This window comes from Mytilus galloprovincialis, chromosome 3, assembly GCF_965363235.1.
Source record: "Mytilus galloprovincialis chromosome 3, xbMytGall1.hap1.1, whole genome shotgun sequence".
NCBI classification, from domain to species: domain Eukaryota; kingdom Metazoa; phylum Mollusca; class Bivalvia; order Mytilida; family Mytilidae; genus Mytilus; species Mytilus galloprovincialis.
Window position 1 is genome coordinate 63,769,033 of NC_134840.1, and position 27,660 is coordinate 63,796,692.

A 27,660-nucleotide genomic window follows, 5' to 3' on the forward strand; every position below is an offset into this window, starting at 1 on the left:
GAGTAATTAACCATAATTTGAATAAAAATATCAAAATTAAAAGGCTTGCAGAACAATACAAATTTATCGAAGATATCAGGCTTATCGTGTTGTACACCACAGTCTCGTTTCAGTCTGCAAAAGACTCAAAAGTGGCGTTCAAAAAGAGAGGGCGAAGTTGAAAAGAAGAGTAAACGTATGTTTGCTATGATTACCTCAGTTATCAATACAAATCATCACCATATGATGCCGTCTTTACAACCACTGTTTTAGGAGAGTAGCCAGCATCGTAATCTGTTTTAACAAATAAATATTTTAGCATTCCTCATCTTTAAAGATAAATGTTTTTTTTAGATATTGTTCTAATATAAATATTTTGGAAACACTTATTCTTCAAATGTAAAAGACTTTTCGCATAATGATAGTAATAACCAATAATTCTTCTGCATTTCGTCCTTCCTGAATCAAATGCATGCTGCTTATTTGTTTAAATGCAGTCACTACAACAATATAATGTCATCATAGTCATAGACAAAAGAACTTACACAAAATCGTATTAATTTTTAATCAATAAGATACTAAAAGGGATAATCATTATCAACAACATGAAAATAAATTTACCTCCGTGGTATATTGAAAAGATGTGTAGATTTAGCAGTCGACCAAAACAGGTACTTCTGCTATGATAACTGGACCAGCAATCGCTCCATACGTTATAAAATCGTTGTAATCCACATTTCAGTGTGTATGCTACAAATATATTTTAATGAGTTTTACAGAGAAAGAAACTTAGTGGTTTAGCGTTATGTCCGGTTCGATGATACAAAATAGAAGTAGATATAGGCAGGTATTTTACATTGTACCCTTGCAATAGGTTAGATGAGGGATAGGCGTTACTAAAACATTCAACCAGCCACCGTCTGTATGTTCTTGTCCAAATAGGAACCTGTTCTTAAGTGACTGTCGTTTGTTGCTATATAATATATTTGTTTATGTGTGTTGTTTTGTACACCAATTTAGCCGGGTTTTTTTTTTCATTTCATATGTTTTACATTGTGTAATATCATTTAAACTTTCTATGCGGAAAGGTATTTGTTTATTGACGGAAGCCATACACCGACCTTTAATTGAAAAACTCTACTTCATTTAGTCTCTGATTGATAGTCAAGTCATTAACAATCATACCACATTTCCATGTTTTAGAATACTCATTTATTTGCAACAACTTCGATTGACAATAGAGAAATACAACCAATGCTATGAATTACGATCATTTCAACGTAACTAAGAAAATATATCATTGTGCACGCAAATTCAACATCCATTGTTATTTCTGATAATACATAACATGGACATACGTTCTGTAGTTCTAATTTAGTATAAACATGATATTTCTGTGTTTAAACTAGTCGTTAAATCTGACTCACCTTTTCCTCTGTATGTAAATCTACTATGACTGATTTTGAATCCATGGTATTTCTTGTAGTAGTCCATGTAAGTAACTACATGGCTGTCACCAAGATGATAACCGCCACCATAGACTGCGTTCTTCACAACTACGGCGTCAGGGGCGTAGTCATTGTCGTAACCTGTAATTAAAGAACTTGTTCAACTTTTTTAAGAGAAGGTTTTCCTGGAGTGAATAGTATTTTATATCATTAGGAATGATCTTTAAATTTGAACTAAAATACATATGAAATTTCATCTTATTCATGTGATGATAGAATAAAAGATTTCTTGTGATACATGTAATTTTTGCGTTTTCGTTCAGCAAATACTTCTCTATACATCTGACTTGTCGTCTTGAATTACTTATTTTGTGGTATTTGTCATATTTCATTGCATAAAATGAGACAAAATGTTTTGTTCCGCCTTTCCTCTTTTGTAATTGATGTTAGAAATTCAGTGTTATGGAATATAACACTTGATTGTTCTTTCATTATCAATACGTCTTATAATTGGTGAACATTGGCCTAAACGGGAGATACTCGATTGATGTCAGATTTATATTATTTATTCATATTTCAAAAATACCCATACTTTTTAGAATTATTTTAATTATAGGCGAGTTCTGAAAAAAAGCATAAATAAAGGCAACAGTAGTATACCGATGTTCAAAACTCATAAATCGATAGACAAAAACAAATCCGGGTCATAAACCAAAACCGAGGGAAACGCATTAAATACAAGAAAATGACGACACACACAGAAACGAATGTGAATTACCTCCGGAATATATTTCGAAGAGATGGCTCTTCCTGAGTCGTCCAAAACATAAACTCCTTCTATGATAACTAGACCAGCAGTTACTCCATAAATTGTAAAATCGTTGTAGTCCACATTTCAGTGTATATGCTATAAAAAAAATATATATCATGATAGATTTAGCTTTAAAATTTATAAAATTTCAAGACCAAGTTTTGTTATCTTTACTTTCTTGTCCAACGCTGTACTAAGATGAACATGAAGATAAGAACTAACTATCTGGAATATACAATTAAGGCTTACTTTTTAGTCTTTTATAACTTTTTCATAAAGTACATTCATTACACATTGGTGTATATTGTCTTTAAACGCATCACTACTTGTGATCTGGATTCCTGTCGGCACTTTTAAGTATTAGACACAAGCTTGTGTTAACTCAGGCTGAGGATTTCACCTTAACTATATAAAGGTTATAAATACCTGTAATTTGAACAAATAACAGACGTTTACTTTTGATAAATAGGATCGTCGCCCATACAAGGTGAAACAAGCTTCTTTTTCTTTTGTTAATTCAATATAATACTTTAACGTCACTGAAACATAACATATTTTTACGTAGGACAGGTTTAGAATACTCTGTCAACTCCCTAAACTTTTAAACTTTCTTACCTTTTCCGCCGTATGAAAATCTGTTATGACTGATTTTAAATCCATGGTATTTCTTGTAGTAATCCAAGTAACTCACTAAATGTCCGACACCATATATGCCATGGTAGTCATGTAGTTTATTGATGGTATGTTCGTGTTTTCCGTGTAAGTAGTCGACCTTCAACTCATGCTTTTTGTTCTGATACTCGCGGTCATGTAAATGTCTTTTATGTTGGTATTCAAGAGCTGAAAGATGTTGTTTTGTGTGTTTGTGAAGTCTGTTTATGTGGAAATCTACGAGTGCTTTAAATCTATTTATGTGTTTATTGGCCACGCTTGCAATTTTGTGAACATGCTTTCCTGCCTGGTAAGCAATATTACGTTCGTGTTTGTTAGATACATGTGATATCCTTGCAACATGTTTGTTGGCTACATGATTAATTCTATTCACATGGTGGTTGGCAATATGGCTGTGCCTACGTAACAAATTTAGTCCGATGGCATGTTGAACTGTAAATATAAATAACTACATAGATACTCAATGAATTTACAAAGTATAAATTTATAAAACCGATTGCATTGATAGTTCAACTTTTTTTTATATAACAGCCTAGCTATTTATTTTTTTCTCCTTTAACCTAGCTATATATGTATGTTGTTTTTATTTAGGTAGCTGTTCAGTGTATCTTAAAAAGTTGCATGGTGGACATGCTCAACACATATTTCCCAGGAATGCAGTAAATACTTTAACAGTGCTTGTGAAATTGGTCGTTCTACGCATCACACAAATTTATTTTCAATTTTTTTACAAATAGTATCAAAACCTCTAAATTTTTGGGAAACAGCAAACTAACAACACCAGAACATACATATATAATAGTACAACAAAGTATATGAGGAATATATAATTGCAACAAAGCTAAAACATAACCTTTACTCATTTTCCTTTCCGCGCAGTTGTGTCCGCCCTCATTTTATTTTTGTGACCATATTACTCTCAAATTCTGTATGCTCTGTGTGCTTTTAGCTTAGATATATTGTCTAACGTATGCGGTTCGTCAATAGACTATCAATTTACCACGATCCTACATATTTAACAAAAATATTAGAAACATTTTTTGTTTGTTTCAAAAATATACCTGCAACGTATTTGTAGAACAGATGTTGTCTTCTAAGTAATCCAAAACAGTCACCTATACTATGATATTCATCATAGCAGTCACTCCATAGCCTGTAGAACCGGCTGCTACTACATTTCAGTTGGTATGCTTTAATTAAATATTATCTTTTTTTATGTGTTACTTTGTTTAATGCATAAAAATCCAATATGAAAATATACAAAACTACCTCTTTTTAATTTTTAAAGTATTTTTATTTCTTCGAGTGTTTTTTTTTTTTTTTTTTAGATTTTGATATGCCATTTGGTTATGCACGTTCTATTTTAGAATTTTCCTTGGAGTTCGGAACATTGTTATTTTACTTTTTTTACTTTATCGAAATACAAGAACTGATATACAAAAACACAAGACCAAATGTTATAATGTTGTTTAGATTTTTTAATAAAACAACTCTAAATAATTTTTTTGTTCATATGATGCATCATTGATATGGTTGTAATAATAAATTGACTGTTTTCAAAACAAAATTCGAAATACTAAAGATTTTCTAATCTTAGTTGTATTTGGCAAAACATTTCAGAATTGAGGGTCACTCGGTGCTTTTCAACTTTGTACTTTAATTTGCCATTCTGTTTCTTCTTTTACTGATGAGTCTTTTGTAGATAAGATATACGTCTGGCGTTCACAATTGTAATTCTTATATGTATGATGAGTTTCTTTATATTTTTCGATGTTAAACATCTACTATAAAATTGGTATTATTTTTTTTTTATTTTTTTATAATTCTTTATTTGGTATTTCTTCATCTCATACAATATCTATATGCATTTTTTTTTTATAAAGAAGAATACAATACAAGTTTATTCATTTTGACCTGTCAGTGTCAGTGCTTATAAACATCCCCCTCCCTATACCAAATAAACCCCACCTCCCCCCCCAAAAAAAAAAACTAAAACTAAAAACAAACAAAAAAAAAAAGAACAATACAAAAACAAAAAGTACAAAAAACAAACAAACAAAAAATAAATAAAATAAAATAAATATAAAAAATCATTGACTTATATTCATAAATGATTAAATTGGTATTAAACGATTATAATTATTATTTATGCAAACTAATTATTCTCTTCATACATGTACTCAGATCATAATATAATATATATAGTGGCATACTCTAACAATATCTGGAAATCACATAACAAAAAACAAAAACCAACCAGTATTTCAACTCCTATTATCATAACATAGTAACACATATTTAATTCTTCCATACATACATATATATAATATCTATATGATGCACACTAACCACTGTCCAATTGTGATGTGCATCAAGTTGTGTTACACATTTATTTTCAGTTAAGTATGAGTTATCTTTCTTGTATCATAAAATTAGTTGTTGAAATGGTTCCCATTTTTTTTCTATTTTTTCACCTATTGCAGGAGAACTGTGAAAAGTGGAAGATAGTTTTTCAACAATGTAATAATTTTTCAATTTCTTTAGTGCAATCTTAACACAAGGTAACAGTGAGTTCAATCTACAAGAATAAATATAGTACTTCATGAGAACAGTAAAAAAATTTCCTGATATATCTATAATATCTGATCCCAAGAGAATGTTTTGTTTTGATATCAGAAGCTCATAATTGCAATTTGAATGTAGTGTATCAACTAGTTGAAACCAAAAGTTTTTGACAATGTAACATTCCCAAAAAATATGTTCTATTGTTTCTTTTGTCTCATTGCAAAAACTGCATAGTTGTGTTTCTTTAAGTTTACACTTATATAGCAGATTATTTGTGCTTAAAGTTCTTTGCAGAATTTTGTATTGAAAAATGATCATTTTATTACTCAAAGAACACTTGAAAGGATGCATATAGAAAAGATCCCAGTGAGCTATTTCCATATGCAAAATTTCTTTCCATTTATTTTGTGATTTTGTGGGGTTTTTATGATAAGTAGCCAAAAATAATTTATAAAAATATGGGCATGATTTCTGATTTGTTTTCAAAAAGTCTAAATTATCGCAAGTAATGTTGATTTTCTTTTCACAGTTTTTGATCTGGTCCTTCCAACTACTTGGGATCATATGATATATACCATAGAATTGAAGAAAATTTGTATCGATATCATATGTTTCTTTAAATTGATTAAAAGAGAGAAATTCATTGTTCTCATTCAGTAAATCATTGACAAAAAATATTCCTGCCTCACACCATTTTTCATAAAAAATAGTTTTATTATCAATTTTTAAAAGTTTATTAAACCAAATAGGTTGGCCCATTAAATCATTATGGTCATGGGAAGCATTCCTCAGTTTAGCCCAATTTAGAAGGATGTCCTTCCAAAATCTATTAAAATATATTGAAATTTGTTCAATACTATCCTTATTCATCATCCATATTTTATCTGCCCCATATTTTCTATACTTATCGTTAAAAAGAATTTTCCAAGGAGAAAGATTGAAAGGGTCTAATAATTTATAGATCCATGTCATTTTTAATGAATAACAGAAGGATTCAATATGAGGCATCTTTAGTCCTCCAGTATCATATGATCCAATTAGTACATTTCTTTTGATTTTATCTGGTTTGCCATTCCATAGAAACTTAAAAAAAAATATTTTCAATTTTCTTAAAATTTTCAAAAGAGGGATTTGGCAATATTGTTAATGACTGAATGAGAATTGGCAATGCTAAAGACTTTATGACTGTTATTTTTCCTAGGTATGTAAGATCTTGGTAAATCCAAATATTTAATAATGAGTTTATCTTTTCAATTTTCTCTTTGAAATTATAGGCAGTCTTGTCGACAGCAAATAGATCATAGTTTATACCTAAGAGTTTAAATTTCCCTGTCTGATTCCAGTTTAATCTTTCTCCTTGGTGAAATATTTCTTTTGAATGCGCTTTTGACCCAATCCAAATGGCTTCAGTTTTTTCTAAGTTTGCTCGTAAACCAGAACACTCAGAGAATTTTTCTAAAATATATAGAGATTGTTCTAACGATTTTTCATCATCATCCAAAGTTAAGGTTGAGTCATCTGCATACTGACTAAGCAAATATTCAGAGTTATCTATCTTAATACCATTAATATCTGGGTTATTTTTCATTGCTGCACTCATAAGTTCCAAAGCCAGTATAAAAAGATAAGGGGATAAAGGATCCCCTTGACGAACCCCTCTTTCTATATTAAAGAAACTAGAGCAATGACCATTATTTATGATACAACTTTCGATATTAAAATATAAAGATTTTACCCAATTACAGAAATCAGGACCAAAACCTAAGAATTCAAGTGCTTTATTTATGAATGACCATTCAAGAGTATCAAATGCTTTTTCAAAGTCTAAAAGAAGTAGAAGTCCAGGTATATTTTCTTCTTCAGTTCTTTCTATTAAGTCAAAAATAAGTCTTGTACATTCCCCGATGTATCTACCTTTAATAAATCCTAACTGTGTTTCACTAATAATATGTTTGAGCAAAGGTTTAATTCTATTTGCGATGGATGCGGAACATATAAAATTGGTATTATTATAAACAACTTACAAATTCCATGATACAAAAATCTGTTATGTCTTATTTGGAATCCATGATGACTTCTGTAATAGCTATAACTATATTTCCCGTGACCGTATCCACCAACAATACCACCATATGAGCTACCTGTAAATATTGATCAACATATATCAATTTGTCACATAAAATAAAAATGATAAACAGTTATAATAGTATTTGAAAAATGCCACCATATGAATTACCTGTCAATATTTGTAGATGGATTTCAATTTGTCTCGTAAAATGTATAATAAAACAGTTGAAAATTTATGTATACATGTATTAACAGACATTTATTACAGAGAACATAACACATTATAATATCATGACGTCTGATGGATTTTCCTGAATGAATCTTTTTCAGGGATGGCAAAAGTTAAAAAAACAAAACAAAACAAAACAAAACCAATATTTTATGACAAATGATGAAAATACGTTTTGTGCTTTAACAGTAATTTCGAACTGTATTTCTAGTTCTATGATTTATACAGATGTTTGTGTTGTTATTGATAGTTTTCAATATTATACTTTTCAATATTTAATGTATAATGCCTTTATTTCTAACGGTAATAGTTTTGTTTACTATCGGAACGTTTCCGAAATTTTCACAAAAAAGTTTATATTAGTCATATAATTGGCATGCATCTGGAATTTATTTCAAGTTAGACAAAAAACAATTTTCTAATGCATTTTATTAAAATAGCTAAATATTTATTTATAAAAAAAACATGGAGAACTTTATAATATGTGTTAACATTTCGTTAAGAGAAAAACTTTCAATGTCTGTTTTGAAAATATTGCATTTTACCACTTCGGGCTTTTAATTTTCAATAGAGTTTATTTTCATTTTTTTTCTATGAATTTTTTTGAAATACAGATAGGTATATATGTATTGTCTTTATATATTGTTTGTAATTTTTCTCGGAGTTGAGTCTTTTTGCAATAAACGAACATACCTGTAACGTATTTATAAAACAGATGTTGTCTTCTAAGTCGTCCAAAACATGCTCCTACACTATGATAATGATCATAGCAATTACTCCAAAGTCTGTAGAATCGGGTGCTGCTACACTTCAGTCTGTAGGCTGTAATTGAACATTATCTTATCTTATGTGGTACTCTGTTAAATGCTTTAAACAGTCTTAATAATGTAAACATTACTTCTTTTGAAACTTGAATATCTCTTTCTTTAGCTTAACACATTCAACAAATGCATTATAAAACACAACAAAAATGTTTTAATGGAGCCCTACAAAAAACTGAATTCAATTTTCACTTCGTGAAAATGTCTTGACCGCAATTATAACCAGTAATTTATGAGGCCCATTATAGTTTGCTGTTCGGTTTGAGTCTATGCTCCGTATTTAAAACCGTACTTTGTCTATAATGGTGTTTTTATAAATTGTTACTTGGATTGAGAGTCGTCTCATTGGCACTCATACCACATGTTCATATATCTTTTTAATAAAACAATTAAAAAATATCTGTTTTGAAATGATTTATCATTGATATGCTATAATTACAATTAATCTTTTTTTAAACTTAGATATTACTTCGAACTCTCTATCACATGATTACATTATCATTTCGGAATTTATTTGGAGCCCTAAATGCTCTTCAATACCGTTCTGTAATTTGCCAATTTCATTTTTACTTTTCAAGAGTTATTGGTGAGTCTTGTGTAGACAGACCACGTGTCTGGCGAACGAAGTTTCAATCCTGGTATCTTTGATGACTGTTTTATACAGTTCACCATATTCTGATGACTTCATACAAATAAAGCGATTACTTATTCAATTTACACTTTAGATGTTTCAATCATATATTCTGCAAAAGAATTATTATTTTAGTATCAACTTACAAATTCCATGATACAAAAATCTGTTATGTCTTATCTGGAATCCAAAATGGCTTTTGAAATAACCATAGCTGTATTTCCTGCGACCATGTATTCCAAATACGCCACCATATAAGCTACCTGTTAAATTGATGAACATAAATCAGTTTGTCAATTAAAACTTAACAAAACATTTCAAAGCAGTTAAAATAGATTTTAACTATAAATAGAAATGTGTTAAAGTGAACATAAGAATTTTAAATTGATTGCATCAGAGGCGAATCCATGCACTAACATTTATCGTAGACAAAGAACAGAAGATGTATCTTAACCTTATGACTCTTTATTTGGAATTTGACTTATTTTTGATTTCTATCACAAGTATATATAACACTTTTTGGAAGCAAAGAGATATATAATTTCACTTTAACGAATATACCTGATACGTATCTATAGAACAGATGTTGTCTTCTGAGTCGTCCAAAACAGGTTCCTACACTATGATAATGATCATAGCATTGACTCCAAAGTCTGTAGAACCGGGTGCTGCTACACTTCAGGCTGTATGCTGAAAGTCAAATATATTTCTAAGGTGCAACATTGATAAATGCTTGAACATAAACTACTTATTTTTTTAAACTTAAAAATAATGATTTTCTTTATCTTAGCACAACATCTGAAACACAAAACACAGGACAATGTTAGGTTGTATTCCTAAAATAATTGAAATCGATGAAACATTTCAATATTTATTTATGTTGGCATGATTTTTCCGTGATATGGTACATGTTTACAAAACAAAGTATGTTTTTGAAATACTATAGATATTCTATCCCAAGAATAGATTACCAAATCAGTATTTGGAAAAATGTGTCAGACGTTTGGGTTCTCAATGCTCTTTAATTTCGTAATTTAATTCATCATTGTGACTTTTTTTATTCAACTGTGACTGTAAAGTCTTTTTGTAGAAGAAACTGGCATCTGATGTACAACATTTAAATCCAGGAATCTACAATGGGTTTATTCATATAATACAGTGATATTCTTATAACTTTGAACAAACAAATGCGACAACTAATGTGATTCATATGTCGATGGGTTTTTTCTTCATGTCCTATTATTTTTAATTACAACTTACAAACTCCATGATAAGAAAATCTGTTATGTCTAATGCTAAAACCATGATGACTTCTGTAATAGCTATAGCTGTATTTCGTGACACTGTGTCCACCAAAAATGCTACCATATGAGCTACCTGTGAATATAGCATAGATCATTTTAAACAAAATAAAATTAGTAATAAGAAATTAAAAACTAACGGAAATTTATTACAGTGAACATAAGACTTTGAAATGTGTTGCGCCGATGCGATTTCCTGAATAAACCTTGGAATTTAGTTTCTTGTACTTTCAATCCCAAGTATATATAAAAGCCAATTTGAAAACCCAGAGATTTATAATTTGTATATATATCGCTAACGAATATACCTCCTACGTATCTATAGAACAGATGTTGTCTTCTGAGTCGTCCAAAACAGGTTCCTACACTATGATAACGATCATAGCAATTACTCCAAAGTCTGTAAAACCGGGTGCTGCTACATTTCAGGCTATATGCTGAAAGTCAAATATATGTTTTCTAAGGTGCAACATTGATAAATGCTTGAACATAAGTTACTTATTTTTTTAAACTTAAAAATAATGATTTTCTTTATCTAAGCACAACATCTGAAACACAAAACACAAGACAATGTTAGGTTGTATTCGATCTCAAAAAATTGAAATCGATGAAACATTTCAATATTTATTTATGTTGGCATGATTTTTCCTTGATATGGTACATGTTTACAAAACAAAGTATGTTTTTGAAATACTATAGATATTCTATCCCAAGAATAGATTACCAAAGCAGTATTTGGAAAAACGTGTCAGATGTTTGGGCTCTCAATGTTCTTTGATTTCGTAATTTAATTCATCATTGTGACTTTTTTTATTCAACTGTGACTGTAAAGTCTTTTTGTAGAAGAAACTGGCGTCTGATGTACAACATTTAAATCCAGGAATCTACAATGGGTTTATACATATAATGCAGTGATATTCTTATAACTTTGAACAAACAAATGCGACAACTAATGTGATTCATATGTCGATGAGTTTTTTCTTCATGTCCTATTATTTTTAATTACAACTTACAAACTCCATGATAAGAAAATCTGTTATGTCTAATGCTAAAACCATGATGACTTCTGTAATAGCTATAGCTGTATTTCGTGACACTGTGTCCACCAAAAATGCTACCATATGAGCTACCTGTGAATATAGCATAGATCATTTTAAACAAAATAAAATTAGTAATAAGAAATTTAAAAGTAACAGAAATTTATTACAGTGAACATAAGACTTTGAAATGTGTTGCGCCGATGCGATTTCCTGAATCAACCTTGGAATTTAGTTTCTTGTACTTTCAATCCCAAGTATATATAAAAGCCAATTTGAAAACCCAGAAATTTATAATTTGTATATATATCGCTAACGAATATACCTCCTACGTATCTATAGAACAGATGTTGTCTTCTGAGTCGTCCAAAACAGGTTCCTACACTATGATAATGATCATAGCATTGACTCCAAAGTCTGTAGAACCGGGTGCTGCTACACTTCAGACTGTATGCTGAAAGTCAAATATATTTCTAAGGTGCAACATTGATAAATGCTTGAAAATAAATTACTTATTTTTTTAAACTTAAAAATAATGATTTTCTTTATCTTAGCACAACATCTGAAACACAAAACACAGGACAATGTTAGGTTGTATTCCTCAAATAATTTAAATTGAGAAAAACATTTCAATATTTATTTATGTTGGCATGATTTTCCCTTGATATCGTACATGTTTACAAAACAAAGTATGTTTTTGAAATACTAGAGATATTCTATCCCAAGAATAGATTACCAAAGCAGTATTTGAAAAAACGTGTCAGATTTTTGGGTTCTCAATGCTCTTTAATTTCGTAATTTAATTCATCATTGTGACTTTTTGTATTCAACTGTGACAGTAAAGTCTTTTTGTAGAAGAAACTGGCATCTGATGTACAACATTTAAATCCAGTCTACAATGGGTTTATTCATATAATGCAGTAATATTCTTATAACTTTGAACAAACAAATACGACAACTAATGTGATTCATATGTCGATGGGTTTTTTCTTCGTGTCCTATTATTTTTAATTACAACTTACAAACTCCATGATAAGAAAATCTGTTATGTCTAATGCTAAAACCATGATGACTTCTGTAATAGCTATAGCTGTATTTCGTGACACTGTGTCCACCAAAAATGCCACCATATGAGATACCTGTAAATGTAGCATAGATCATTTTAAACAAAATAAAAATAGTAAGAAGTAATTAAAAACTAATATTTATTTATTACAGTGAACAAAAGACTTTGAAATGTGTTTCGCCGATTCGATTCCCTGAATTAACCTTGGAATTAAGTTTCTTGTACTTTCAATCCCAAGTATATATAAAAGCCAATTTGAAAACCCAGAGATTTATAATTTATATATATCGCTAACAACTATACCTCCTACGTATCTATAGAACAGATGTTGTCTTCTGAGTCGTCCAAAACAGGTTCCTACACTATGATAATGATCATAGCAATTACTCCAAAGTCTGTAGAATCGGGTGCTGCTACATTTCAGTCGGTATGCTATAAATAAATATTATCTTTTTTCTTATGTATAACAAAGGTAAATGCTTAAATATATCTATATAATTAAAAAAAAACTTTGTTCTAAAAACCTGTTAACAAAGCTTAATATGTTTTTCGCAATAATAAGGATTTTCCTTGTCGGTTATATTTGATCTAAGCTGTATTTGCAACACTTTTCGGAATATGTGGTCCTAAATGCTCTTCAATTTCGGATTTTATTTCGTAATTTTACCTTTTCACATGTCTTGCGTACAAAATTTTCATCCTGGTATCTGTTATGAGTTTATTTATAAAGTTCATCGATATTCTTATGACTTTATACAAATAAAGCGTTTAGTTTTTTGGTTTATATTTCAGATGTTCCATTTTCATTTTCTACTTAAAAATGGTAGTAACTACTTACCAACGCCATGATAAGAAAATCTACTGTGTCTGATGCTAAAACCATGATGACTTCTATAATAGCTATAGCTATATTTCGTGTGACTGTGTACACTTCTGTATCCGCTATATACATGACCTGAGTAACCTGCTGTGTATAAAAACATAAAAATCAACGACCAAATAGATATCAATCTCTAAAAATAAGACGACTTATACAATATTAACATACCACTGCTGTTAATACGTGTTAGAGCATTCTGTAACATGACGTTATATTATACTTAAAACTATACTCTCATGATAGCGTCATCTAATACACTTTAGTCTATTTTTTCAATATACTGATTTGGGTAAATAGAACTTCAAATCCATTTTTTTTTCTATCTTTTGGGCATGAATACCAATGCGAGAAAACATTAAAATAACATTTAGTTTCAGTTTCAAACAATAAATTAAAAATTAGTTCAACTAGTCAATTAAATTATTCTATATGCTATTAAACAAGACAAAAGGGAATACCTCTATGATAAATTCCAAACAAATGTCTTTTCCTTAGATATCCAAAACAACGACTTCTACTGTGATATCTTATGTAACAGCTCCTCCAACTTCTGTAGAATACTCTCCTTGCACATCTCAATTTATATCCTGAAATAAAAACATTTTTTTTTTTACTTTTGTTTAAGGAAATTTGTTTGATCTTTTGATGAAAGCAAAATAGTCATAAAAAAATTAAGAAAAGAAAGTGTGTATATTCCTTATAACAATTTGGACCATTTAATAGTTTGGTATATTATTGAAAATTAAGGATGCCGTGTGATGTATGGTTACCCATGATACAGCTATTCACCATAAACACTTACTATTCTCATATACTAGAATACAAGTTTCAGTCTATTTCTATGATATAGATCTATTCGAAACGATTCGCCATCAAAAAGAAATAAAGGCAACAGTAGAAACAATTATTAAAATACTTACCATGACCGCCATAGAAAAATCTGTTGTGTCGGAGTTTAAATCCATGGTATTTTTTGTAATAACTAAGATAGCCTCCTCCATATCCATGACCTTTGTTTCAATGAAAATAAGTCATCGGTTAAGTCATGAAAAAATAATAAGGATTTGAAATATAAAAAAATCAATATGCGTCATGGAAATTAAATATATTGAAATGATGTTATTTGTTGTCTCCTCACTTGACTTTTACCTGTATTAATAAAGAAATTCAGTTGTTTTTAAAATCATTTTCGGTTGCAGTGATAACTACAGTATTTTATAACTAGGTAAAAAAAAATATTTAAGTTTTATATATTTTATAATTTAATCGGCAAAAACAGATTATAAATGATTAACTGTAATCAGAAATTGGAAAATGGTAAATGAAACCTTGTTTTGTAGCGAGACAAACCTCTCACTTATATGACAGTCGCATCAATTACATTATATTGACAATGATGTGACAAAAAAACAAAGATAAAGAATAGGTAAAATTGTCCAAAAATTAAGGTACAGCAATCAACACTGAAATTGTCTCAATAACTCATAAATACAAATAAATATGTAACAAAAAAGCTCAAAAGTAAGTATAGGCTTTAAAAGAAAAAGAGACTATTTGTGAATTATCTGTCAATACCCTTTTTTACTTTTCGTATCGTGATGAAAACAAAATTATTTCATTTCAAAGTTCGATAACTATTTTTATGATTAAATGTAGTCAATAGTTTTATTGTTACGTTACCTTTATAGAGACTAAAGAGATGTCGTGTTCTAAATACTCCAAAACAACGACTTCTGCTATGGTATTTACCATAACAACGTCTCCACAGTCGGTAAAATCGGCTCTTTCCACATCTCAGTTTGTACCCTGATGTAGAAAAAAATATTTCTTGGTTCACATTGGGCTAGGTTTTGGAATTTACAGATTTTACATCTTTACAAAAAATGTAAATTGGGAATGTGTCAAAGAGACAACAAACCAACCAAAGAGTAGATATCAATAATGTTTATCATCGATTTATTCGAATTAGTTTTGTTTTTTTTTCAGATATTTTTATTTATCTTTTACTCTTTTCAGACAATATGAGTTTATATAGAATAAGACAACAACTGATATTGCGAAGAGAATGTGCATTGGCTTGCTGTGTAGTAAATCTACATTAAATTACCGAGTCCATGGTAATAAAATCTACGATGGCTTATCTTGAATCCATGGTATCTTTTGTAGTATGACACTCCATGATAACTGTGATGACTCGAATGTCGGGTTACGACGCTAGTGTGAATAGGATATCCTAAAAAAACAAAATGAAATAATTCTAAGTCATTTTTTTTACAATTTTTTTGAATGAAAAAGTCTTTCCTGAATTCTGCATTTCCTTCGTTTTCTTAAAAATTTGCATTTGTCTGATATATTCATTCACTATAATATCTTAAGAAAATGAATTTTAACTTATAAGGAATTATAAACAAATAACAAATTGAATTAATAAAGCGGAAAATACTTTGATATTCAGTTTAAGTTCTTAATAGGATTCCCCTTACATAAAATCTAAAATCTCCATTGTTTTACATGACATATATAATTATCATACTAACCGTTATATTCTGAAGTACCATAACTGCCGTATCCGGATGTGGACACTGATGAAAAATATAAAAGACTGATTTACTGTATGTGGACAACATGTGCATACAGTTAGGAGTGTTAACCGTATTGAAATTTAGGAAACTAACAAAAAGGGTTACATATAATTTCGACATTCGTATTAAAGAGAAAATCTGTTAATGTTGCTTCTCTCAGCATGCATTTCACTCATGGTACGTGATTTCACTTTTACCTTTCATAGACGTTCGAATTACTTGGTCAATTAGTGTTTTAATTTAAATAGAGTTATTTTTACACACGTACAATGTTTAATTGTAATTGTGTGCTAAAAAATATTTCCTGAAGGTTGAAAGGCATGGAGGGTTGACTTAAATAGATATTTTACGAATTAAGACTTTCTTAGTTTTCCTTTCCATCTTACTTGCACCAGTGTTTTGTTGCCAGCTTGGATTTTTCTTATCACCTATATATTAATTCTATATCTACTGTAAAAATTACCGACGTTAATCTGGATTGATCCTTGCAGACAATGCATATTAACTTATTGGTTACTTTTTTGTTCAGAATATAATAATATTATGTCATAAAATAACTGTTAAAAATTCCATTAAAAGACTTGAAAGTAATGAATATTAACAATGAAAAGTAAAACACGTGTATTTAATACGTTAGTTTAGTTTCTGAACAGTAGATATATCAAAAGTAATGAAACGTTTACTTATGTTAAAGAATATCTTTCTAAAAGATGGGCTAGGCTTTTTGAATTATTTGAGAAAATAGTTGACTTATATACTTGAGATGCAGCATCAATGTTAATCAGAAATTTTTAAAAATAAAGTTTTCAGACATTTGAAATTATCAAATCTAATGGCAAACAATAGTGAAATATGATATACATTACCTGCCGCTACGACCACCAAAAGGAGTATGCATATCCCTCGAGCCATGTTGGAGGATATGATGTCTCTACTATAGAGCTCGGTTTATATAGTAAATGGAAGGAACCATATGTTACCATAAAGTATTTATTTTTACTGCAATACAGTTTTGTTGTCTTTTCTTACACAACAATAGTATGTAATCTATAGTAAATACTTTGATGCAAAGGAATTAAACAATCTTTTTTCTCACTTCATTAGAATGTTTGATACTTCCTGTTAAAATTACAGAAAATGATATCCTTGCAAAAAACAGTTTCTAATCGAGCAAGGACATCATCTAGTGTTTCATTCATAACTTTATAACAGATAATAATGTATTCGTAAATTTACTAATGACCAATATCATATTTTACTGGATTTGTTTGTTTTATTGTTTTGTATATTTTCAAAAAGCGTGACCACGTAAGAGTCGGATTTGGTAACTTTTTACGACTTATTTGAGTTGTTTTAAATATTACAATTTAGTTTTCCTAATATAGTCCGAGATCACAATTATTTCTTAGTGCATTTCTTTTAGAACATAAATGAAAATAAAAAAAATCTCAAAATATGGACTCTTTTAGGGCGTCTTGAAATCTTTTGACAGCTTTTGAAGTGCTCATTTTTAACCTTTTTCAGCTGGACCAAATCACTACTTTCCCTTTTACAGTGTAATTTCACCCCCCCCCCCCTTTTCTTGCAATTTGAGGTATTAAACATGGAGAAATAAATTTGGAAGGGGTATAAAAATTAATGGCAAGTAACCCAGATTCGTGAACAACGAAAATGAACAACGAAAATCAAGGGATGACAATTGTAGTCTCGGACCATATATATGGCTATCTTTGGTAGATACAATAAGTATAGAATATTAGTTTTAAAGTGGAAATGTTCACTACAGAAGTTCAAATAGTGATCATTTGTTATTTGGATATACTAAAATGTTCATAATAATCGTTCTTAATTGCGCATTTTTGTCGATTCGCATGTTTGAAGAAACAAGAATGTGTCCCAAGTACACGGATGCCCCATCCGACTATCATTTTCTATGTTCAGTGGACCGTGAAAATTGAATAAAATCTCTAATTTGGCATTAAAATTAGAAAGATCATATCACAGGAAACATGTTTACTAAGTTTCAAGTTGATTGGACTTCAACTTCATCAAAATCTACATCGACCAAAAACTTTAACTGACGCGGGACGAAAGGACGAACGGACGAACGAACCGACTGACGGGCGGATGAACGGACGCACAGTTCAGAAAACATAATGCCCATAAATGGGGCATAAACATTTTATTTCTGATCAAGTTAATTATTTATTCTATAATGAAAATATCTTTGAAGCGGCCGGCATGATTTAATTTGTACATTTTAGGTAATATCAACTAATTTAAAAAAGTGGTATGTAGATTTCCGTGCTATCAAATGCTTTACAAAAATATTTCAACCTTAAATAAAAATGTTTTCGGTCATATTCTGATGATTCATATTAAACTTGGCATGCATACTAACATCTAACGTTGATACGTCAGGAGATACCAGAAGAAAATGGAGGAAATAGATATGTATATAATCAAAATCAAAATCAAAATAACAACCCAAAACATCCACAAAACTTACAAAAATACATTTAAATAATAAAGAACGCAGTTCTTTTTTAATGATAAGTGGACTGTGTACTCTTTTATTTAAGAATAAATCATTAATACATTTTTGTTGGTATTGTTGCTCTGTTTGATGCAATAAGACTTTGTTCTCAGATGTGGTAATACGTGTCTGATATTCCGTCTTTGATTTATGGTCTAGGCGTATAATTAATAAGATAATTTTACATATCTTTTAGTGCTCATGTCGCCTTTGGCTCTTCTGTCATCCTTAATATTTATCAAAATTTTGCTACTGGACAGAAATTTATTAAAATCAATAAGTCAATCTACTTTCCTTATCTGAGTAATATTTAAATCACATGGAGTTAATTTGTGTTTTCTAAGATTAAATGTGCGATAACACCTTTCTTAGCTCAATTGGCGTTTTCTTCGACCTTGACAATAATTGAATGATTCATGGATTCCAGGGTTGTTGTTTTTTTCTAGCAGCACTAATGAAAATCGACTTTCGAACGCCAATACAATGAAGCACACTAATTTTGAAACCTTAAAATGGAGAATGGAAATGGGGAATGTGTCAAAGAGACAACAACCCTACCATAGAAAAAACAAAAGCAGAAGGTCACCAACAGGTCTTCAATGTAGCGAGAAATTCCCGCACGCGGAGGAGTCCTTCAGTTGGCCCCTTAACAAATATATACTAGTTCAGTGATAATGGACGCCATACTAAACTCCAAATTGTACACAAAAAACTAAAATTAAAATAATACAAGACTAACAAAGGCCAGAGGCTCCTGACTTGGGACAGGCGCACAAATGCGGCGGGGTTAAACATGTTTATGAGGTCTCAAACACCCCCTCCCTATACCTCTAGCCAATGTAGAAAAGTAAACGCATAACAATACGCACATTAAAATTAAGTTCAAGAGAAGTCCGAGTCTGATGTCAGAATAACCAAAGAAATAAACAATATTGACAATAATACATAAATAACAACAGACTTCTAGCAGTTAACTGACATGCCAGCTCCAAACTTCAATTAAACTGATTGAAAGATTATGATTTCATCATATGAATATCAGGCACAATCCTTCCAGTTAGGGGTTTAGTATCATACCATCATAACAAATATGAGAAGAACATAACCCGTGTCATGCCAATAACTGGTTTTTGAATAAATATGTTTAGTTCCGATGCATAGACCCTATAAGTGAATCAATATTAACGCCAAAATATGCAATCTTTTTGTTAGTTTTTAAGGTGAATACTGACATTTTTGTGATTTATAAAGAATATTTCCTTTAAAAAATTGGATGCAATATACCTGAACGTGTAATAAGTCAGCATGTTGAGCTATATTTACGAATGATGTCCTTATGCCGATGATAAACTTACTAAATGTTTTGACTAGTTTGTGATATCGAAAATCCTGGTGTAATATTGTGTCAGTTATCCATAAATTTCTCTCGTTAAAATCTAAAACATTGTTACATACACGAGCGAATCGTACAAGTTGAGATAGCTTTATTTAAAGTAAGTGCAACAGGATAAAATTCTTTAGTAAGTCGTCATTATTTAGGGTCAAAATATCATCCAAATATCTAAAAGTATTAAATTTGTTTATCAGATGTTGTTTTGATGGGTCTTTGCTTATTTTTGTCATCAATTATAACTCATAGCAATACAAAAACAGGTCCGCAATAAGTGGTGCACAGTTAGTCCCCATTGAAATTCCGATAACCTGACGATATACGGAATCTCCAAAGCGAACAAAAATGTTATCTAGTAAATATTCAAGGGCATATATAGTATTAAAGCATGTCAAATAGAGGGACGAAAGATACCAAAGGGACAGTCAAACTCATCAATCTAAAACAAACTGACAACGCCATGGCTAAAAATGAAAAAGACAAACAAACAACAGCACACATGACACAACATAGAAAACTAAAGAATAAACAACACGAACCCCACCAAAAAACTAGGGGTGATCCCAGGTGCTCCGGAAGGGTAAGCAGATCCTGCTCCTCATGTGGCACCCGTCGTGTTGCTTATGTGATAACAAATCCAATTGACATAGTGTTTAAGTGTATTGCTACTAAAAAAAATACCTAAAAGAGTTTGAACATATATATTAACATTCTGACTTTTTAAATGCCCATTTGATTAGGTGTGTGAATTTTTTCTTAATGAGAATGTGAGGCAATGTGGTATACAGGGTAGAAAAATCAAAACTTTGAACAGATTCAAAATCACCTATATATGCATGCAATTTATCAAGTACCTCAAACGAGTTCTTGACACTCCAAAATTAATTAATTCCATTATTTTCGAAGGCCTTATTTGAACAATTTATTATCAAGTTTTTGATTGTACCAAGTGTACTGGTAAAAAGAATAGGCAATTTAGTAGTGGAATAATGGCTTTAAGACGAAATAACTCTATATGTGTAAGGTGTTTTGTGTAGCTTCGGAAGCAAATACATAGTTAGGACTTTCATTGTATTTGGTTCTGCTTGTAAAGCGGTAGATAAAAGTTTATGTTTGTTAGAGATGTCGTTTTCTGAAAATGGAGTCAGCTGGAATGTTGGTGAATTGGTGATTTCTTTTTTCAGAACCTCAATGTAAAATTTACGTCAAACAATAATATTATTATTAGCAGCTTTATCGGCCGGGACAAAAACAAATTCCTTGGCTAGTTCTTTTAATTTATGTTTGATACGAGAAATAGGTTTACTGCGGTTATTGATAATAGTAAAATGTTCTTTAAAATGTTGAATACGTATATCAACTATGTTCATTACTGAATTAAAAAAAGAGTCCAATGATTTTTTGTCAGCTTTTCCCCGTTTTATTCATTTCAAACAGTAAGTACGGAGTGAGTCGTGAATGATATTACGACACTCATTCCAATAAATAATTGACGGGGGACGATATTTAGGTCCTTTACTGAGGAATGATTTTAACTCTCGGTCTTGAACGATGTTAAGATCCCCTGTTATAACATGAGAAATGGGCTCATCAATGTATTCGGAATTACTACAAATACATAAAGAAGGTGTATTTTCACTGATATTAACATCTTTACACAATTGGCTATAATTAAACACAAATTTCCGGGTAGATGTCTTACCTATTTAGAATGTGTCACCAAACTTGAGCAGTCAAAACAAGCTAATAAAGTTGCACCTTAACGATAAACTCACAAATATATTTTTATACTTTTCATACACACACTTTGATCACTTCTTATATACACAATCAGTGTACCATAAAAAGTAAAATCACAAAAATGCTGAACTCGGAGGAAAATCCAATCGGAAAGTCCATAATCACATGGCAAAATCAAATGACAAAACACATCAAAAACGAATGGACAAGAACTGTCATATTCCTGACTTGGTAAATGCATTTTCAAATGTAGAAAATGGTGGATTAAACCTAGTTTTATAGCGCTAACCCTCTCATTATCACAACAGTCTCGGCAAATTCCGTTATGTTTACAATGATGCGTGAACTAAACAGACATAATAAATAAAATAGTCAAAATATGGGTACAGCAGTCATCATCGTGTAACAATTTTAAAAGGAAAAATTTAACAGACTATCTACAAACTCATTCATTGATTCGCGTGTCTGACGTCAGAAAATATTATACGTCGCATATATTTGTCGTTCAATATATACATGGTATATACAAACAATTTTAAAATTTCACATGGGCAATGTTAGCATGCAGGGTTTAACAATTGAAAGTATTTAAGAAATAATATGAGAAATAGACCAAGATTTAAAATAGTCCAAAAGTTATATAGAATTTATAAGAATCTACAAATAGTTCATTCCCCTACGCGATTCAATAATTTTGACGTTTGTGTTTCAATGTATTTTCTAACTCATAATAGAAATATATCAGAATGACATATAATAGAACAATATCATACAGACGGGATCGTTTAAAGTACAGAGTCACGTTATAAGAACCAAAGAAACGCATTAAAGTTGCATATACAAAACATACCAGCAAAATATGAAAGATAATACAAACACATTGACGGGATGTTTAAGTATCGAGCCGTGTTAAATTGATATCACATAAAACAACCCAGCAGTAAAAGTAATATTAATAATAGAAAAAAAAACAAATGAAAGAAAAATAAAACATGTACGTTGTTAAGATGATACACAACTTCAGTACGCAGAATCTATACACCAAGACCATCATGTATTATTTGTGAAGTTGATACGGAATATTTATCAACAAGATCTTGGTACCTTCCGATGAACTTTTTTAGAAAGAGGACGAGACGTTCTTTGATATACCCCTGGTTCATCAACTTTCTACTCAGATACTGATGACGTTTTACAAAGTCTGAGTAGGAGCTGCAAGCTCTTGAATATCGAATATGTTGGGAAATTTATATTCCATATGCAGGTGAAGTTGGTATATTGCTACTAAGGTGTGGGAAATTTATAATTTCAAAATTAAAATCGTCTCGTTTGTGATAGATTTTGGTACTGAGATGACTGTGTATGTCAAATTTGAGATATATGTCTAAAAATGAGGCGGACGAAGCCGTGTCTGTTGTTTCTTTAATTTCTAGTCCATGGGGATATATTAATGGAACGCAATCAGAAAAGTTCGGACTGTTTATGGAAAGAACATCATCAATATATCTGAAAGTGAAATTAAATAATCTGGCTTCTTTTATCCTCTTGTTTTTGACAAGTGTCTGAAGGAACTCCGATTCATATGAAAATAAGAAGAGGTCGACGAGAAGAGGCGTACAGTTTGTTTTCATAGGAATGCCGAAAATTTGTTGGAAAAGTCTACCTCCAAACTCAACAAATATGTTGCCGATAAGAAACTCCAGCATACTGACCACTTGTTCTTCTGTGTAGCATGTTTTACCTTTTTGTTTGCCACTATTAACGAAATGTGCCTTATGATATCCCAAAGTAATAGATTTATAGCGTATGCTACAATTTTTATGTTAAAAGGCAATGTGGATTATTTCTTTTAGTCGATTTTTCAATTTCACATAAGGAATGATGGTATACAGGATTGAAAAATCAAAAGTTTTGATAGCACTAATTTCAGAAAAAGACCGAGATTTAAAATTGTCTAGAAGTTCATTAGAATTTTTAAGAGTCCACATATGGTTAATACCACTACGCGAGTAAACAGTTTCACAGTATTTCTGAAGACCCTCTTTCATTGAGGACAGAATTTAAGTCAATCTAATGGACAATTCTTTAGTGGAACATGAAGATGAGCCAGCAATATACCGTTGTTTGTACGGAATTTTATGAAGCTTTGGTATCCAATACAAACAAGGTAAGTCCTCCGATTTGGTGTTCAATGTAATTTTTATTGAAGCCATGAAGACTTATGATTTGCTAAAATCTCATCCTTGTCAAATGATATGTCTTTGTATGTGGGATTACCTGAGTGTTCATTTATACCTAATTCTTTTACAAGACATTCGTAGTTATGATTTATATACAAAGACCATATTATTTAAAGCTTTGTCCTCAGGAACAACAACATACTTATCATGAAGAAGTGATTGACATTTCATGGCCTCTTTGTCTCTGAAAAAGGACCTTGGTCGATCGTTCACACAGTTTTTCAACTTGTGAATACGACGTTTTGTAAGGGACCTGATAGTTGTAACCCATTCTGACAAAGTGTTCAGTTCAACTTCTTATCGCTTAGCCCATGCTCTGGCGTAGTCCTCAATGGAATCCATGATTATTTTGAAGTTATGGTTCCAATTGATGTGTTGGGGTTCTCTTAACTTAGGACCATGAGAAATCACCTTTCGGAGATTTTCATGTTGAATTATGTTTAGATCCCAGTTATAGCATGACAAGAGGGGCTGTAATTATAAGGCTAATGGGAACAGTCACATGCAATTAGATTGTGTGACATTTTTGTTTTGAATAGCATTCATCTGATTCCAAATATCGTGTTACTTCTCTTACAAAAAAGTATTGTGATATTTTGGTTAAACGATTATACATTTGTTGTATTTTTCAATTTCAAATCATTATTGAAATCTTGCAGTGTTGACATGTAAAACAAAAACCTAACATCATTGCTATCAGAAAAACCAAGAATTTAAAGAACATATTGCCTCGTGATAGAATGATAAAACTACACACAGTACAAGGAATTAAATACTGATCGGTAGGTTGCTTGTTTATCTAACATCCATTGTAATTATTTTAGCTTGTCGATATTTGAATGATTCAAGGGATTATAACTATTTTAGACCAAGAGCTCATATTTTGTATAAACATGTATACGTGACTTTCCAAAGTTTTGAGGCTTTACACAATTGGCTTACTTAGTTTGACCTTGTTTAATATAAATACGTGACTGAGGTGCTGCATGCATATTAATTCATATGTTTTCAACAAAAAAAATCATTTAACAAGGTAAATCAGACCGTTAAAAAATATTTTTGAACATCATATGCCTACGTTTTTGAAAAAGTAATTTTGCCCGCACAGACAATATATAAACATATGAATAGCCATGACAGATACATATACTTTGTTAGTCTTGTATGATTTTTAATTTTAGTTTTTTGTGTATAATTCGGAGTTTAGTATAACGTCCTTTATCACTGTACTAGCATACATATTTTTTAGGGGCCAGCTGAATGACACCTACGGGTGCGGAAATTCTGGCTACATCGAAGACCAATTGGTGGCCTTCGGCTGTTGTCTGCTCTATGGTCGGGTTGTTGTCGCTTTGACACATTTCCCATTCCCTTTCTCAATTTTATGACTTTTAGCATACTGTGATGTGATAGTGCACTGTGTTTCTCCAAGATCAGAACGAAAGTTCAAAAATCTTATTGTTTGACCAAACGACAAAATAAATTTAATTTTTTTAAGAATATATACTTTTCAAAATAACAAGAAACTATTTGGAATCTTAAAGTAACTGTAATATATATAACTAATGAGACAATTATCCACCAAAGTTCAAATGAAGTGGATGTAAGTCAGTTGGCCTTAAATAACAGGCATACATTTTCTACTATGCATAATACAATCTTCCACAGTTGTATCGATTATGACACTTTTACTGTCGATATATTAGTTTACTCTTTTGATTCACAGTTAATGAAAACACAATGGTTTGGAAAACGTTTTCGTGGAGTACTCGGCAGACTCATCAATATGACACTGTTTTAAGGACACATTTGTTTATATTATTTGTAGATGTTTCTCTTTTGGGGTTAATTTGATGTCAAAAGCACATCATCAAACATATTTTGATAGTTCGCTTTTAAATCGTGCTATGATTCGAATTAAATCAAATCTTGATATGTTGTACTGACACCTGCTTTTTTATATTTGTTTTAGTTGTGTATTTGTGCTGCTCTCTCCGCCAAATCTTATTTCATATTTTACCAGCATGTTATCTCGATTATCATATTACAATGCAGCAATAGTATAAATAGTGATACAACAACTTAATGGCTTCAACCTGGATTTAAAGCTAGATTAAACTCTCATGTGTATGACAGTTGCATACGGCTCCAACTGACAAAAGGATGACGTTATTCATTACAGAAATGGGCATGAAGTATTTTGAGAGTTTAGAAACGATTCCTTTTTTCATGTTATGGTCAAATTCAGAAATGAAATGGTTTGATTACGATGAAGAACCTCGTTGGTTAAATGAATCCATGTGTAATGTGGAGAGAAATCTTTATAGATTTTGTCAAATTTTCAATTTTTAGCACGATCGAGTTCATTCGATTGACATATAGTCAACTCTAAGTAATTTTTCAATAAAGCTATTAAAACGATTATAAATGTAAAACACTAAATACTATGAAGCGTTTTATTATTACAAGTTCCATAACTACCAATGCTAAATGATCAGAACATAGATATGTAATTTTGATCGTGTGATGTGATGCCCCAAAATGACAATGTAAAACAATACATAGACTGACTTATTAATCTACAAGGTGCTTTCATCCTATAAGATTTTTAAAACGTGGAGCCATCTCAATACTTCAGCCGATTTCAAATACTCTTTTTGACTTCAGGAAACTAAACTTACGAAAAATTAAGGAAAACAATCTGTTAATATCGGAAAGTGAAAGGTCATTGATAACAAAGTGGATCTTATAAGTAATTAAAAATTCATATGAATACTTTTTCAATTGAGGGAATTGAAACCTTGGCTTCTTTATAATTTCTTAATTGAAACCTGGAATGTTATTTCAGAAATATCCCTTGAATGGCAATATTTAACCCACAGTGATTAATACATAAGCTAGCTTCCTTTATCATCATGTACATTTTAATCTTGCTTTCGTAAATACTTGAGGACTTTTGTTTCATGTTATGAGTTTTAATATCCCTTTCGTATCTTTCGTCTCTCTTAAGAGTCCATCCAATAATAAAGACAACATCATGATCAAATTTTGCAAGAATCTTAATGTGAAGGTCTGGTACCATTAAAACGTTTAAACCCCTTGTAATTGTTTGCCCTGTCCAAAGTCAGGAAGCTGATGGTTGGTAGTTGTCTTTTATTGATGTGGTTTATAAGTGTTTCTCGTTTCTCGCTCTTTTATAGCGATTAGACCGTTGGTTTTCCCATTTATATGGTTTTACACTAGTAATTTTTCTTTGCCCTTTATAGCTTGCTATTCTGTGTGAGCCGATGCTCCATTTTGAAGACCGGACTTAGACCTAAAATGGTTCATTTTTAGATATTTGGACTTGGATGGAAAGTTTAAGTTGACATTTTAGGTTATTTTAAACATTGCTTTAGAAGCGAGATGTTTGGACAGCCATTAAACCAGGTTCAACCCACCATTTTCTTTCTGTAAATGACCTGTTCCAAGTAAGGAATATCATTAAAACTCAGTTCCAATTTAAGTTGTCGTTTGTTTTTGTGGCAATTTCTTTTGATGTTGTTCCGTTGTTTTCCTCTTATAGTTGATGTGTTCCATCAGTTTTGGTTTGTGACCCTGGTTTGTTTTATAACACATACTGTTGAACAGCAGTTTTATACTGTTGCCTTTAAGTATTCAGTTGG

At 30.8% G+C, this 27,660-nt stretch overlaps 1 protein-coding gene across 1 annotated transcript; it reads right to left on the reverse strand.

Moving 5' to 3' along the window:
• Positions 1–202: 202 nt before the first annotated feature.
• On the reverse strand, positions 203–17,001 carry LOC143066756 (uncharacterized). Its single transcript, XM_076239568.1, has 13 exons — positions 16,956–17,001; positions 16,045–16,089; positions 15,615–15,740; positions 15,188–15,313; positions 14,428–14,517; positions 13,966–14,094; positions 7,500–7,616; positions 3,972–4,100; positions 2,854–3,342; positions 2,206–2,334; positions 1,407–1,568; positions 601–729; positions 203–273 (listed from the first exon to the last, which is right to left on the reverse strand). Exons 1-13 carry the CDS (start codon positions 16,999–17,001, stop codon positions 203–205), a joined length of 1,788 nt encoding a protein of 595 aa, XP_076095683.1.
• Positions 17,002–27,660: the final 10,659 nt, after the last annotated feature.